The 15,908-nt window shown below is 44.0% G+C and overlaps 1 protein-coding gene across 24 annotated transcripts in view; it reads right to left on the reverse strand.

The window, feature by feature from the left end:
* KALRN (kalirin RhoGEF kinase) overlaps window positions 1-15,908 on the reverse strand; it is a 660,095-nt gene that overhangs the window by 299,607 nt on the left and 344,580 nt on the right. For 20 of the 24 annotated variants that reach the window (XM_077884353.1, XM_077884358.1, XM_077884350.1 and 17 more), the window contains 2 exons: window positions 12,715-12,923; window positions 9,333-9,507 (listed from right to left, as the gene is read on the reverse strand). In XM_077884353.1, coding sequence (XP_077740479.1) covers window positions 9,333-9,507; window positions 12,715-12,923 — 384 coding nt within the window. The remainder of the gene's footprint in view (window positions 1-9,332; window positions 9,508-12,714; window positions 12,924-15,908) is intronic. The other 4 variants (XM_077884356.1, XM_077884355.1, XM_077884370.1 and 1 more) reach the window with 1 other exon arrangement.

Genomic DNA, 15,908 nt, shown 5'->3' on the forward strand with positions numbered 1-15,908 from the left:
ACCCATGCAAGATGGCAAACTTAATATGCATGTTCTGACTGCTTCGCCAACCAGCCACTGGCCCATCTCACCCCCTTTCCTTGGGCTTCCCTATTCCCTGAGACACAACAACGTTGAAATGAGGCCAATTACTAACCCTACAATGACCTCTAAGTGTCCAAGTAAAAGGAAGAGTCTGTACACCTCTCACTTTAAATCTAAAGCTAGAAATGATTAGCTTTGTGAGGCATGTTGAAAACTGAGACAGGCCAAAAGCTAGGTCTCTGGTACCGAACAGCCAAGTTGTGAATGCAACAGAAGAGTTCTTGAAGGAAATTAAAAGTGCTACTCCAGTGAATATTCAAATGATAAGAAAACAAAACAGACTTATTGCTGATATGGAGAAAGTCTGAGTGGTCTGGACAGAAGGTCAAACCAGCTACAATATTCCCTTATGGCAAAGCCTAATCCAGAGCAAGGCCTGAACTCTTCTATTCTAAGAAGGCTGAGGAGAGGTAAGGAGGCTGCAGAAGGAAAGTTAGAAGCCAGAAGAGGTTGGTTTATGAGGTTTAAGGAAGGAAGACATCTCTGTAACATGAAAGCGCAAGGGGAAGCAGCAGATGCTGACGTAGAAGCTGTAGCAAGTTGTCCAGAAGATCTAGCTCAGATAATTCAAGAAGGTGGCTACACTAAACAACTGATTTTCAATACAGATAAAAGGGCCTTCTATTGAAAGAAGATGGCATCTAGGATTTTCGCAGCTAAAGAGAAGTCAATGTCTGGCTTCAAAGCCTCAAAGGATAGGCTGACTCTCTTGTTAGGGGCTAATGCAGATGGTGACCTGGAGCTGAAGCCAGTGCTCACTGACTGTTCCGAAAATCCCAGGGCCCTTAAGAATTACGTTAAATCACTCTGCCTGTGCTCCATAAACGAAAAATAAAGCCTGGGTGACAGCACATCTGTTTACAACATGGTTTACAAAATATTCTAAGCCCCCTGTCGAGACCTACTGTTCAGAAAAAAATATTTCTTTTAATATACCACTGCTCACTGACAACACATCTAGTCATCCAAGAGCTCTGATGGAGACATATGTTGAGATTAATGTTGTTTTCATGTCTACTAACACAACATCCATTCTGCAGCCCATAGATCAAGAAGTACTTTCAACTTTGAAGTCTTATTATTTAACAAATACATTTTGTAGGGCTGTAGCTGCCACAGATAGTGATTCCTCTGATGGATCTGGACAAAATATATCAAGAACTTTCTGGAAAGGATTCACCGCTCTAGGTGCCATTAATAACATTCATGATTCAGGGGAAGAGGTCAAAATAACAGCATTACTAGGAGTTTGGATGAAAGCTGATTCCAACTCTCATGGATGACTTTGAGGGTTCAAGACTCCAGGGGAGGAAGTAAGTGAAGATGTTGGGAAAACAGCAAGAGAACTAGAATTAGAAGTGGAGTCTGAAGATGTAACTGGATTGCTGCAATCACATGATAAAACTTGAATGGATGAAGAGATGCTCCTTATGGATGAGGACAGAAGGTGGCTTCTTGAGATAGAGACTACTCCTAGGGGTGATGCTGTGAACACTGTTGAAATGACAACAAAGCATTTAGTGTATGACATAAACTGACATGATAAAGCAGTGGCAGGGCTTGAGAGGACTGACTCCAACTTTGAAAGAGGTTCCACTGTGGGTAAAATGCTTTCAAGCAGCATTGCATACTGCAGAGAAATCATTTGTATACACACTGTGTATATTAAGGTCCAATCCTATTCCAACTAATCATGGGAAGGAAGGATCCAAGGCATTTCACTGTGGCGAGATGGTCTGAAATACATGGGCTGTCAATTGCAAAATGAGCATCTTTCTGTTTTATGATATCATTATTTTTATTAAGATGAGAAAAGTGAAAGCTAAATATTCTCCATTGACCTACAAGTGCTGGATGATAGGGAAAGACATATTGTAGCTAAAGAGACAGTCTTGTTGAACGGGAAGAGCTATTTTATCTATAATGGGTTTGTACACTGATACAGGTTATCAGCGTGAAACTAAAATTCATCAAATTATCAGAGTCATTTATTCTCCTTGTCTAGTCTAGTATTTTCTTTCCTGAGAGTTCCTTTTGTTTATAAAATCAATTTATAAAATGTTGAGATTAGTGAATTCTAGTATAGGCTATTTTAAAGGTGTATCATAGCAATTCCTTCCGCTTTAGAAATATCTTGTCTAAGAGTTAAAACATTTATTTATGTAGCTATATAAAGACCTTTGGCGATATTGCAAGAACTTTTGAGAAAAGCAGAAGGATTTGGCAATAAATTAATCTACTCAACTGTTTCTAATTTTTGGCAAAATAATGTAAGAGCATATTGCAACATGCTGTAATTGATGAGTTCTAATGTTCAGTTACCTAATTTCTATTCCAGTAGATAATCTGTATAATTGAATAATTTTTATGAACAATTTCATGTTCTTTTCTTCATTAACATCATGATAAAACAGAAATGACAAATACCCACCATTTGCTTCAACGTGGATGGAACTGGAGGGTATTATGCTGAGTGAAGTAAGTCAATCGGAGAAGGACAAACATTATATGTTCTCATTCATTTGGGGAATATAAAAAATAGTGAAAGGGAATAGAAGGGAAGGGAGAAGAAATGGGTAGGAAATATCAGAAAGGGAGACAGAACATAAAGACTCCTAACTCTGGGAAACGAACTAACGAACTAGGGGTGGTGAAGGGGAGGAGGGCGGGGGGTGGGGGTGAATGGGTGATGGGCACTGAGGGGGGCACTTGATGGGATGAGCACTGGGTGTTATTCTGTATGTTGGCAAATTGAACACCAATAAAAAATAAATTTATTATTAAAAAAAATTAAAAAATAAAATAAAAAAACAGAAATATTTGATATAATCTTGAAGGGGTCTTGACTGGATCCTCAGTGGTTCTTCTGTCCATATCTCGGCCTCTTAATGAGTTTGAGACCTGTGGGAATCTATTATGTTTTCAAAAGATCTCCCCTTTGTTGAAGAGCTCCTGCAATATATATTGTCCCCTCATTCTAGTACATATCAGTACTTGAGTGTCAGTGTTTTTCCCCCTCTGTAAGCTAAATACCTAGTCCTGGAGCTTCCTTCTACTGAACCCCTGGCATCCTCACCAGAAATAAGAAGCATACAGCATTTGTACCTTGATAATATAACTTGAGTTTAGGTTCACAGCACCAGACACACCCCATTACAGAGTATTCTGAAAGTTCCCATCAGAGATCTTTGATAATTACCCAAAACAGGTGACTTGCCAGAATGGGAAAGCTGTGTGAATAACCACTTTTGTTTTGTTTTGTTTTTCAAGAAGGAAGATGGTAGCAGAACCACTGCCGCCACCCCCCCAACATGATCCTGAAATCAATTTGGCAAAAGTCTGGAAGAGACAATCAAATTAATATCTTGTGTAGACTTTGGCTTGCTTTGTAGGATTCATTCTGCATTTCCTTCTCAAAGGAACTAGGGCATATTTAGAGAATGCTACAGTGATCCCTAGGAGCAATCCACGAAGAGTAATCCCAAATAGATCTCATTTTCTTTCTTGTTACAGTTTCTATGTTGGTGGATTTGAGGCGTGTTGCAAACGTGGAGCACAGCATCACTTTGCAGAGTCTGATGCTGTATCTATAGAAGAAGAAGTTATGAAAGTGGACTAGATGACGTGGTCCTTAGATGATCCCCAGGCAGTATGATGACTGTGCAGGCTGATGGCCCTGCGTCACCAGAGGAAAACTTCCAGTAAAGCATCACAGGGCCCTGCCTGGTCTGGCCAATATTTCAAATAGCTACAATATTGAAGCAATAATAAATTTACCTTAATAGGCTACAGAACTGGGCCAAGAAGAAAAAAAGTACAGTTTGAGAGGGAAAATGCACAAAAGCTTCTATTTAAGTTTTTTTTTTTTTTTTTTTTTTAAGTCAGTATATTGGAAGGACTTTGAACAAACAACCAGCAGGTTTTAAGGGAGCACAAGCCTAGACAAGGCAGGTGATAATGTCACTGAAAAGGCTCCTATCTCCTGGCTCCTCCGAGAGAGTGCCAGCACCTTGAACACACTGCACCCAGGTGTGTGTAGGAAGGCCTGGCTAACTTGCCTTCAGCGGGCGGCAAGCAGGAGAACGAGGTGTCTGGAGACTATGTCATATCCAGAAAGCCATGGATAAATTTGGGACATGGGCCACAGAGAAGGGCTGATGACAAAGAGAAATAGTCATCAAATTTTTAGAGTCAAAAGGATTGTAGGAATAACTATGTAATCTCAACATTTTCCAGATAAAGGGGAAAAAAAGCCTATAATGATCACTTTTAAATATTTTGAAGGCTGCCAAATTAAAGAGGGAGCAGATTTTTCTGTTTTTCCACAGAAGGGCAAAAGGGGAGAAGATTCTGGTTCGACACACTGATAAAATCCCGAGCTCCTTTTTCTGCCCCCATTCTCCCAAACCCCCACTTTCCAGACTTTGGAGATACCCCAGCAGAGACTAGATAGCATCCCCAGAATATGCCAAATCCTGGCTACCTGTCTTCCAGTAAAAGCTCATCAAGGAACTTTCCATGGGCAGCCTGATTAACTTCTCCTGCCTCAGTGTTCTCACCCCGCCACGAGTCTCTCTCTGTGTCACCGAATTATCACATTGTATGATGATTCTGTTCCTCTGTTTCTCCCTAGCTCGTCCCTGAAGGGCAAGGACTGTTTGTATCCTCAATGCCAACATAGTTTTTGACTCATATTAGGTGCTCACTAAATGTTTACTGAGTTGGATTTCTCTCCGGTCAAAGGCAATGTCTTTCAAATACAAGACACCGGATGCCTCTGCCTAAAGGTTTGAGATCACCGGTAAATTGTAATCAACTGTCTCTTCTCAAGGAAGAACTTTCCTCCTCAAAGGCTATTTTTTGCCCCAGCCTCCACCTAGCCACAACTTGCCCTAATGCAAACCCCACAGATTTACAGCTGGCTGTTCCATTCCTTACTCAAGTTAATTACAGATTAATTTTCAGGTACATTGAACAAAACTTTGATTGTGGTTGTAGAGTCGGAGCTTCTAAGAAAGATCCTAGAGATTTTAAGAAAGATCATAACTGTGGCCCATTCTTCATAAAGTCTCCTATTTAGAGTATCTTTCTTTGTGTCATTTCTAGTACCATACACTGTGATTATGCCCACCCCAGGGGATGCCTCAGATTATCCATGGAAAACACAAAAATTCTCACTGCATAAGTATGCATATGTATGTGCATATATGTTATATGCACACATATTTGATTAAATGACTAAAAAAGATGCAAAGTTTCCCTAGACTTCACCAACAGACTGATACCAGAATCTCGCTGTAACCCCTGGCTGGTGGTGAGGTGAGAGAGGGCTCCTCCAGGAGAGCAGGAGTGCACAGAGGAGCTGATGTGGCTCATTTGTTCGGGTGCTCTCAGCATATTTCAAATTATTGCTCTTTTCATGCACTCAGTTAAAAAGGCTTATCTATTATCTACTTTTAACTAATCTTCACAGAAAGACACATGGCTTATCAAGTTTCTTGCAAAGAAACTGCAGTTTGAGGATAATGATTTGCATGAAAGCACAAGAGAACTTTGAACTCTCTGACAGCCGCCTTGTGGGGTAAAGAAACAATGATAATCTAATCAGATCTGTCAAGAAGCCAGGCCAAAAAAATAATTAAGAATGATCAAGGAGGCAATCTGAAATATGAAAACACAACTTCTGATGAAAAAGCTAAATTTCACCCTAAGGGCACCCTGAGTTCTGAGAGTATTAGCCAATGATAGTAGAACATGTGTACCATTTAGAAACTAATATATGCAAAGATAGGGAGTTGCAAGTTCAAGAATATTTTATTAAGAGAGCGCACGATCAAAAGAGTTTAGAGCCTTCTGGCCTGTTCTTGCTTCTAAAAACATTTTTTAAAAAATTTCTCTCTGATCATTTTAGTCCATTGTAGAAAACTCTGAAATGCATGGAAGCTTCAAACCCATGAAAATATCACCCATATTCTTCACCACCACAACATAAACATTATTCACATTTGGTGAAATGTCTCTGCTATCATCAACATTTCATATAAAATGTCTTTCACAAAGGGAAGCTGAACCTACAGGAAAAACTTTACGGAACACCACGTTCCACCATGGGCCACCGTGTCTAGCCTCCCTGGAGGAACGTCTAGCTCCCATGGCAGGAATGCAGCTGTGGTCCTGGCTTCTGAGCATTTGCCTACTACATTTGGGATAAGTTTCACTCTTGGTGGGGGTGTCCTATGACCTCTCCCCAGGCTCTACCGTGGGCGCCATACACACCATTCTTATTGAGGAAAAGGAGATTGGCTCAGCAACTCCTGTACTATCATAATTTTTAAATTAATTAGCTCATCTCAGCCATTGGTGACATGGTTAAGGAGTCATGCTCAGATTCCCAGATGTCAGGGGTGCAGGACTGCTCTGGTTTTCAGTAATCCCCAGGAATTCCGAGTATGTCCATCAGATGCCTTCCTCGAGGGCAGGGCACCATAGCTGAGGGTCCTGCAGTGACAGCCCCTGCCCTGGCTAATGTCAGCTCTGACATGTCCTTCACTACAGAAGCCGCCCTCGGTTTCACATTCGGACTCTTCTCTAGATGTTTGCTCATCATCTCCCCACAGGGAAACGCTAGCTGGTATTTGAAATAATCTCCTCACACTCAAAAATAACTTCTGACAATCTGAGTTGAAGCAGAACTTTTCCATAGGTTTGGCAGCATTTCCATTTTGATCTGAGATGAAATGCAGCATTTCCCAAGCTTTGGGCCATACCCTACATGGGGAACAAGACCCTGTCTAAAACCTGGATGTCACTGCCTAACCCAGATGCTGTTGAACCAAATCACTATTTGTATCTCCGTCATTTTACTACTAGACCGTCATACGATGTCCCCACTTTTGCTCTACTACATACCAACTATCCTAGTTGTTGTGTAGTATGGAGGCTGGGGAGGAGAGTAAATTTTTATACAATACAAAGGCTGAAGAATTCAAATTCTATAATTGAAATAACAAGCTCCTCTGGCACACCATTTAAACAGGATCCAGCTTTAAAGTATTTGATTTATAGTTTTTTTTTTTTAAGCATAATTTTGACATATACTCTGGATTATTTTTCAGGAGTGGAAATGGATTTTCCCAGAATCCCTGTAGGTAAGCACACCCTAGTGATGGCCCTCACCCCCTCCAGCTAACACCAGGGGTGCAGTTCACGGCGCAGTGAAGCTATCTGACACATTCTGCAATGAAACCAGCAACCCAAACTTCAAAACCATGCCATCTAATGAAATAAAACTCAAACATCCAAACTCTCAGATTGTTTCCTTCCTCTTACGCAGTTTTCAATGTGGATCTGGAATCATAGGAGAGTACATAAAAGACTACAACAGCAGAATCACCACCCTTTCTGACATAATTTCTCAACGGATAAATTCACCTTTGGTAGGTCCAGGGGAGTTGAGGGGTGGTGGGAGTGCCTGGGGCCTGCACCATATGTAATTCTGTTTATTTCGGTGAGGCTCACCCACAGTTACCAAAGATTGACAACTCCTACCCCCTCTTACCTTTCTTTGGTAACTTTGTCATCCCAGCTTTTTAAAGTTTACCATATTCACTCTGCTGCCTATCAAAATCTCTAATTTTCCACTAGTATCTTCATTGTTCTTGCAACATATTTTTTTAAGTATACATTTATTTTTTTTAAGTGTATTCATTTTAAGTACTCTCTATGCCCAACAAGGGGCTTGAACTCACGACCCCGAGATCGAGATTCACATGCACCTCCAACTGAGCCAGCCAGGCGCCCCACAACTTATGTTTTAATATTACTGGCCACCTGAAATCCTTTTGAGTGTAGATTCAAAATGAATTAAGTAAAAAGGACACATTAATTCATCCAAAGTCATAGAATAAGTTGGAAGGATAATTGAGATCTAGATTTAAAGACTTACCCTTTCCTTTGTTTTAGAAACTGTCCAGAATGCCCCCCTTTTAAAGAGATAGTCTTAAGCAAGAAACTGCAGTGGCTTCCAGGGAGGCAAAGGTAGAGGTGTGGTTTTAAGAAGAGAAAGATCGTAAGACAGTAAGAGATGGGAAGGATTGCTTTAGGACTGTTTTTCTTGTATATTTCTGATTCTCAATATAAACATTGTTGGTCACAGAATTGAAGAAAAGAGTATCTTGCCAGGACAGTTCTCTAGTCCCGCCTGGGACTGGGATTAGGATATCAGAATTTCAACATAAAAAAAAAAAAAAAAAAGCAATTTCCTTCCAAACCAGTTTCATGAAGTTTCCACAGATATTGTTAGGAAGATCATTCCCAGACACCCAGAAGCCCCAACTGTGAGGAGCTGGTTGGAATGCAAAAAAAAAAAAATGTTAAAAAAAATGATGGGTGGAGAGTGCTTTCCCTCATACCACACCAGCAGGGAGCAAAGAGAAGATAGTACCACTTTCCTTTAACCCTTTCCCATCCCTGAAAAGGACAAAGTGCCTTTGGGTGTTGGATACTCTTCACACCCCAGGAACCCTACCGGCCTGGCTTCAGTTACTGTTTCAAAGTAAGAAATAATAAAAGGTGGATATTATGTGGAGCACACATTATTAATAGGCATCACAAAGGGGATATAAATATACCAGAACATGATTCCAACCTTTCCAGAAGGAACTGGGAAATCTATGAGATGAACCAAGATGGTGTCAACACAGCCTTACTTTCTTAGCGAGCACAAAGCAAACTGAAGAAAAGGCCTTTCTCCCCGTGGCTCCTGCCTTCCTGACTGCTCTGTGGCTTCATCTGGCCCCTGACCTAGAGTCATCAGCCGAGAAGGCCTCCAAATTTTAACACCTACCTACTCCTGAAGCTAAAGGATCCAATCACTAACTCAAATGGCCAACGCCATGGTCTTTCAGGAAATAAAAGTACCAAGGGTCCAAATAATCCCCACAAAAACCTTCTCGGTGAAGTAGTTCCCAGACAGAAAAATGAAACAGAGAGGCTCTGCTTGGCAGAGCAGGTGAGAAGGACGGAGGCACAGAAAAAGGCGAGATGTGAATTGGGAATTCGGTGATTCTAGACATGTATCCTTAATACACAATCTCCCTGTTCACTTTTCCCTTACGGTACTGCCCGAGGCTCCCTTCCCAGCCCCTGAAACAGTGCCCTGGACCAGAAAGCAGGCCAGTATGCAGTGCCTCCAGAATTCTCCATGACTCCCTTCCCGCTCCTTTCCCAGTCCCCTCCCCCACCTCTACCTCAATGGTATACTGCTCGAAGATGCGCAGCTGCAGGAAGATGTCCAGCTTGATCTTCCGCTCGTGGAACAGCTCCTCCATCTGCACCTGGGCATCATCCAGCTGCTGCAGGACCGACTCGATGTGGCTGATGGAGCTGCTGTGGGGTGTCTTGTTGTTGGACACAGCCGAGTCCCTGTGGCAGAGTAGGGGGGGCAGTGATATAGGGGCAGGGGGCCTTCCTCATGTGTGTAAGGGGGGTGTGAATCACCACCTGGGTCATTGAAGACATTTATCAACGCCTACTATGACCCTGGGGCTATCTCTTTAGTAGGCGAACCAACAATACTCATGTCTTCTTTGAGGTTCACAGCGCTGTAGCTCCGAGGCTAGCTGCTCTCCCACTCCTCAGACAGAATCGTGAAGGGGATTGGACAAAGGAATGTACAGAAAGGGCTCTACGTAGCAGAACATATTAGGGAAAGGGACTGGTTCCACACATACATGTAGCCTACTATGCACAGCTTGAATACACACACGTGCGCATGCATGAGAGTAGACACACTGACCACAATGTGTAAGAGCAGACAAACTAAAGGCATATGGGAAAAAAAAAAATCACCCTTCCTAGTTTTACCTCACTGGATTGTTGTTAAATAAAAAGAGATCATGGCTACCAGAATTATTCACCCACTTTATAATGCTCTGCCAAAATCATGGGCTTGTGTCATTACACAGGCTCCAAGCGGTAGTTAGGAAAGCACGGGATCTAGAGGCTGCAAGCCTAGATTAAGTCCCCGCACTGACACACGGGGGCTTGCGGCCTTGGGACATCATCTCCTGGAGCCCCAACTGCCTCCTGCAGAGTGGACTTAATAACCCTCGTGCTGCTCACTTTGTGCTTCGCTGTCAAGTAAGACCGTGCATGTGAATATGCCCTGGGACCAGAAACATGCTGCATGAATGGCTGTTAATCCTGAAAGGACATAAGGAGTGTCGAGTGCTGACTGGGACACAGGTCCAGCTGGGGAGAGTAGAGGGTAGGCGCGCAGGAAGCTGGGACAGCCGTGAGGTTGCTAAGAGGATGAGTTCTGATTTGGGCATTAAAAGAAAAGGATGAACCCAGCCAAGCCGGTGGGAGATGTGCACTTTCTGAGCAGGAGGGTCTACATGAGAGTGGCAGGGGGAGGTGACATGTCATAGAAGGGAACCCAAAGGAAACCTATTGAGCTACTCAGGGAAGTAAGGGGTGAGGAGGCCTCCAAAGGGATCATCATAACAGGACAATTACAGGTGTTTAGAAGTTTAGATTCTCTAGGGCCCTAAAGCTTGATATAAACGGGCACATTCATGATCTTGTGGCATTTGGTGTCTTATGCAATGTAAGAAGTCAGAAGACAGGGGCGCAATCAGCAGCAGGCTTTCTGACCACCGGTCCTACTGGCCTGTGTGTGTCTCAGGAGCAGCAGTATCTGAGCTCACGCTGTTTCCGAAGGGGGCAGAAGGCCAGTGGTCAGGGGCCCGTCCTTCTGTCACTCTGAGAGCTTCCAATTCCACCCTCTACTCTGGCCTCTTGGGGGCACAAACCCCCAGCATCGCACAGATCCCCCAGTCGTGAACAGACTATGAGGCCTGTACTTGATCATCTGCTTATGCCTTTGCTGAGGACTCCGCGGTCGGAGGATATGCTCGTTCTTTCGGACCGTTCCTCTCCGTCTGTTTTCCATCTCGCAGCTTCCCGGAGGAAGAGAATGACTTCTGACCGTTTTGTCAGCATCACACTCACTAGGAGTCACAGAGATGTTGCAAAAGCCACCTGAGGTGCTTTGGTGATGAGCGCCAGAAGGGCCGCAGAGACCGAGGTCTGCGTGCTCGTGTGCGTGAGCCGGCCGCCCTTTCCCGCTGGGCCCCGTTCGCTTCCTTTCCTCTCACCTGTCTTGAGATCGGGGAGGGGAGCCCTGGCTAGAGGCAGGCTGGGGGCCGGGGGGGGGGGCACACAGCCAGGCTTCCCTTGGAGACCCCTGGAATTCGGCCTTAGAACAGGATCAGGCTGTCGCGGCCGCCGCCTCACGGGGTAGCCTTCAGGCCCTCGGCATCACGCAAGGCTGGTGGCGGGCGCAGGTGTCATCCCCGCAGACCCAGCCCACGCAGAATGGAACCCACCAAGCTTATAAACAGCAGTTGGACGGAAAACACAAAACCATTGCAAATTCTGGGGCTGACGGGGCTCCCGGAGCTGCCCCTTAGTCACGCAGAGGAGGCATCGGAGGCCCAGAGAGCGGACGGACTGCCTGCTATCTGGAACTTTCTGCGGGAGCCAAGAACAGGAGGGTCCCTAGGCAGGAAGACGGTCATGCTGAGCTGGGGACGTGGAGGGGAAAGAGGCTGTCTTGTTAGGAGGCGACAGGAGGACCCGCCACGTCTCCTGTGTCGTCTGCAATCGACATGGTTAATTTCCTGCGGTAACTATGGTAACCCTCCTAGCTTGTCTAATCGGACAAAGGTACGGGAGGGGTGACAACAACCCTGTCCGGTTGAGGTGATTCCCTCAGGCCCCAGAGCTGGCCCGGGACTTGCTGATGAGATCATTTCTGTCCCAGCACTCGGCGATTTCAGGTGGAACAAGTCCCTGCGGGCAGACACCATTAGTGCCACCGAGTCCTATTTATGCAGCACTTGGGCATGGGGGGTGGTGCTGTGGGCTTGCTCAAGGCCTCGTGACATTTTGTCTGAGGAGCCAGAGCCCTTGACAGGGACAGGAAACTGGATATTGATGCCAGCAGAAAGGAGGGGCAACGGTGTGGAGGATTCTAAATGAATATAAGGTTTTCGACAGGATTTTCCTTCGTAGTGGTGTCTGTTTAGGTTGATACAGAAGGAGTTGTATTTTCTGGGCAGCAAGGGATGGTGGAAAGGTCACATGTGGGTGATGGAGAGCAGAGTAGGACAACGAAACCCATTCTCTATATCCCCACGGGGCCAGAGCCAACCATTTTTGCCAACTGGGGCACCAGCGTCTAGGGTTCAGCCTGAGATCAGAAGCCAAATAACACTATGCCCCATGATGGTTATTTCTCCACGTAACCCAATATGCCATAATTCTGATTAAGGTGTTATTTATTTTGTGTTGAATGTTGCTAATTTCTATGTTTCTGGTACTTACTGATTGCTGAATAACATCACAAATAATAACTAGTTCTTTGAAACATCAGAGCTCTTCCATGTACTGTTTCATTCTAAACTCAAGTTGGGTATGACACAGGCATTTCTGTATCTGACAGATGGAGAAACTGAAGCTCACACAAGACCACAAAGCCGGCTGTGGCTGAGCCAAGACTGGGACATGACTTATCTCACATCTAGTCGAGGGCATTTCTCACTGGAAAGCACTGCCCATGCTGACCTGGCCTCGCTGGGCTCCCCCAGGGAGGGAGGCGCTGACCTGAGCTGCTGGATAAGGTCTTCGCCTTCCTTGATGACATTGAGCGTGGCATCCAGAGTGGCGGTCTGCTGCTGCTGGAACTGCTTGATCAGTTCCTGGACCGCATCCACTGAGTCCGCACAAACGTCCTCCAGCATCTCCTTCTGAAGGTCTTCCATCCATGTCCACAACTGTCGGGGAGAGAGCAGAGACCCCACTCAGGGCAGACAGGAGAGGTCAGGGCTGGGACAAGGGCAAGAAAGTCAGACAGGGGTCATCCAGCCTACCCTCAGCCAGTCAGTCCTTCTCATCAGCACACCTATATTTATACTCATGACTCATCTCTGCTACGTTGACTCCATTAATGTCTCCACTCCCAAAGGGTGAGAACTACCCCTGGCTTAACTTCCCCGTGGTTCGGGGAAACTTGCAATCATAGAGCAGGGAGAGAGGTCTCCCATCTGTGAGGGACTAGAGGGAACACAGGACTGATGAGGGACATAGATTATTTCATCTTTCAGAAACGAGGGCTCTGCACACTCCAGGCCACTAGATGTTGATTCCTAGAAATGTTACCATGATTTTGGAAACATGCGAAAAAGAACGTGATGTTCAATACGGACCGAAGGAAGATTAATTTTAAAAATAGGTATGCTATGCTGAATTATGTTGTTCTTTTCAGGGTGCTAGGTGGGTTAGAAGGTTGGATGCTAAAAGTGTAGCTTATCTTAATTTCAATATAAGCGTGAGCCATTTCCCCATGGTACTCAAGACACGGAAATGCAGTCAGGGTGATATTACTGGTCAGGCAACTTTAAAAGAGGTAAGTATAATGTTTTGAACAGAATAAGCACCGAAAATGAGGAGGAGCTAGACTGAATTACCGAAAACTCATGTAATGAAAGCTCTTCTTCATACTGAAACTAGATCTCCGGTGGCCTGCCACAGGGCTCTGCTTGTAACACTCCTGCTCATAAAATGATGGAGGGAAATGATGAGTTTGATGCTTGCTTAGAAATAAGGAATCTTCACCTGGCTGGCCAGAGAGATGAGCTCAGGGGTCTACCAGGAAAAACCAACCAACCAACCAACCAACCAACAGCTCAGTATGCACAGAAAAGTGATGGAATCAGATGTGGATTTTAGCCCTTATTCTTTTTCAGAACTCATGGTGTCTTTGAGTAAATCACTCCACCCTTGGCTCTCCATGACTTCCTGCGTAAAATAGGTTGAGGAAAGAAAGCATTAAATAAAATGGTTAATTGCCCTCCGGTTCTAACATTTCTGTAAGTCTTCCATGCTAAAAGCATGGACGATAACCACCTGAAGCATAGTATTTCATCTAGTTTGTTCTCAGTATGGCAAATAAATCAGGGTGTGGCCTTTGTAATTAGGGATAAGAAAAGAAACAATAAAGAGAGACAAAAATAGCCTTCAAATTTCAGACAAGTTATTCTTTGTTCTTTGGGTAGCAGAGGCTCCAGATGTGGCAGGAGAGGTTGAGTTAACAAGATTAACAAGCCCTAGGGCCAGCATGGAACGAGGTATGAACAATGTCCTTCTTGGACAGGTGAGAAACTCTCTGAGCCTCAGTTTTCTAATCTACAAAATGAATATAGGATCTGCTCTGCTCATCAAAGATTATGGAAATTAAATTACTTACTATTAATGCATTAAGTAAACATGCAGCATTATTAATAGGCCAATGGCATTGTGGGGATTGCTATAAGGAACACAGAATATTTTTATTCAGTGTCCCTGTCATTTGGCAGCTTATAATCTGGTTGTAATTCAGTTTATTTCCTTTACAAAAAACCTTTCTTTGGTTGTAAAAACACAAGTTTTCCAGACCACAGAAGCTGGGAAATATATTCCTACATGCATGAATATATTTATTTTAAATCAGTTTGAAATCAGGAAGTTCAGGATATATTGGTCACTGGTGCTTCATGTTATTTCACACTTTCTGGCTGCCATTTTGCCTAGAGAGCAAAACCATTTTCTACAGGTGAAGTCTTTCGGTAAAAGATAATGGGTTCTCCGAAAAAATATTGTAAAGAAAGGCAATATAGCATAGCGGTTGATGGTGTAAAGCCCTAGGGACGCCTGGGTGGCTCAGTGGTTGAGCATCTACCTTCAGCCCAGGGCGTGATCCCAGGGTCCTGGGATCGAGTCCTGAACTAGGCTCCCTACAGGGAGCCTGCTTCTCCCTCTGCCTGTGTCTCTGCCTCTGTCTCTGTGTCTCTCATGAATAAATAAAATATCTCTCTAAAAAAAAAAATAGAGAGTGTAAAGCCCCAAGTTCTACCATGTATCAGCTAGACAACCTTGGGCAGATAACCTACCCCCTCCAAACCTCGATTTTCCTTATCAGCAAAGTGGGGATAATAGTGTTCACCCCCACAGAGTTGTAAATATTATTAATAAGTTGATATATAGACATGTGTGCATGTCTGTGTGTAGATATACACAAATGAGTGCATTAGATCTATAAAGACATCCGTACCTATATGTATCATTTAGAAACAGTGCCTGGAATATAGGAAGTGTTATAGATTATATTTAAAAGATACTTTTGCTGCAAGTCACCTCCAGTTCCCACTAGAAGGCAACGGGAAAGTTTGAAGTACTTCTTCATTTTGGAATTGGTAAAAGATCAATACTGGATTTGGTCCTTCAGGATGCTAGGTTGAGCTGGGCCTCTCTTTGCTGCTTTTGCTGCTTTGTGCCAGGATATCTAAGGAAAGCCTAGAGACAGGCATGTCTAGATATTTCTAAAGGAAAGAAAGAAAAAAGGAAGGAAAGGAAAAGATATGAAAAGAGAGATAAAAACTGTGGACACCAAGCAAGTCGTGTCAGAGAAGGAAAAGAAACTTGATGTCCTTTTTCTTTTTTTAAGATTTTTTTAATTTATTCATGAGAGACACAGAGAGTGAGAGAGGCAGGGACACAGGTAGAGGGAGAAGCAGGATCCCTGCCGGGAGCCCAATGTGGGACTCGATCCTGGGACCCCAGGATCATGACCTGAGCAAAAGGTAGATGCTCAACCACTGAGCCACCCAAGTGTCCGTCCGTCTTTCTTTCTTTCTTTCTTTCTTTCTTTCTTTCTTTCTTTCTTTCTTTCTTTCAGATTCTAGAAACTTGATGTCTTGCGGGAGGACAGGCATTGAGACAGA

The sequence above is a fragment of the Canis aureus genome, chromosome 35 (assembly GCF_053574225.1).
Source record: "Canis aureus isolate CA01 chromosome 35, VMU_Caureus_v.1.0, whole genome shotgun sequence".
NCBI lineage: Eukaryota > Metazoa > Chordata > Mammalia > Carnivora > Canidae > Canis > Canis aureus.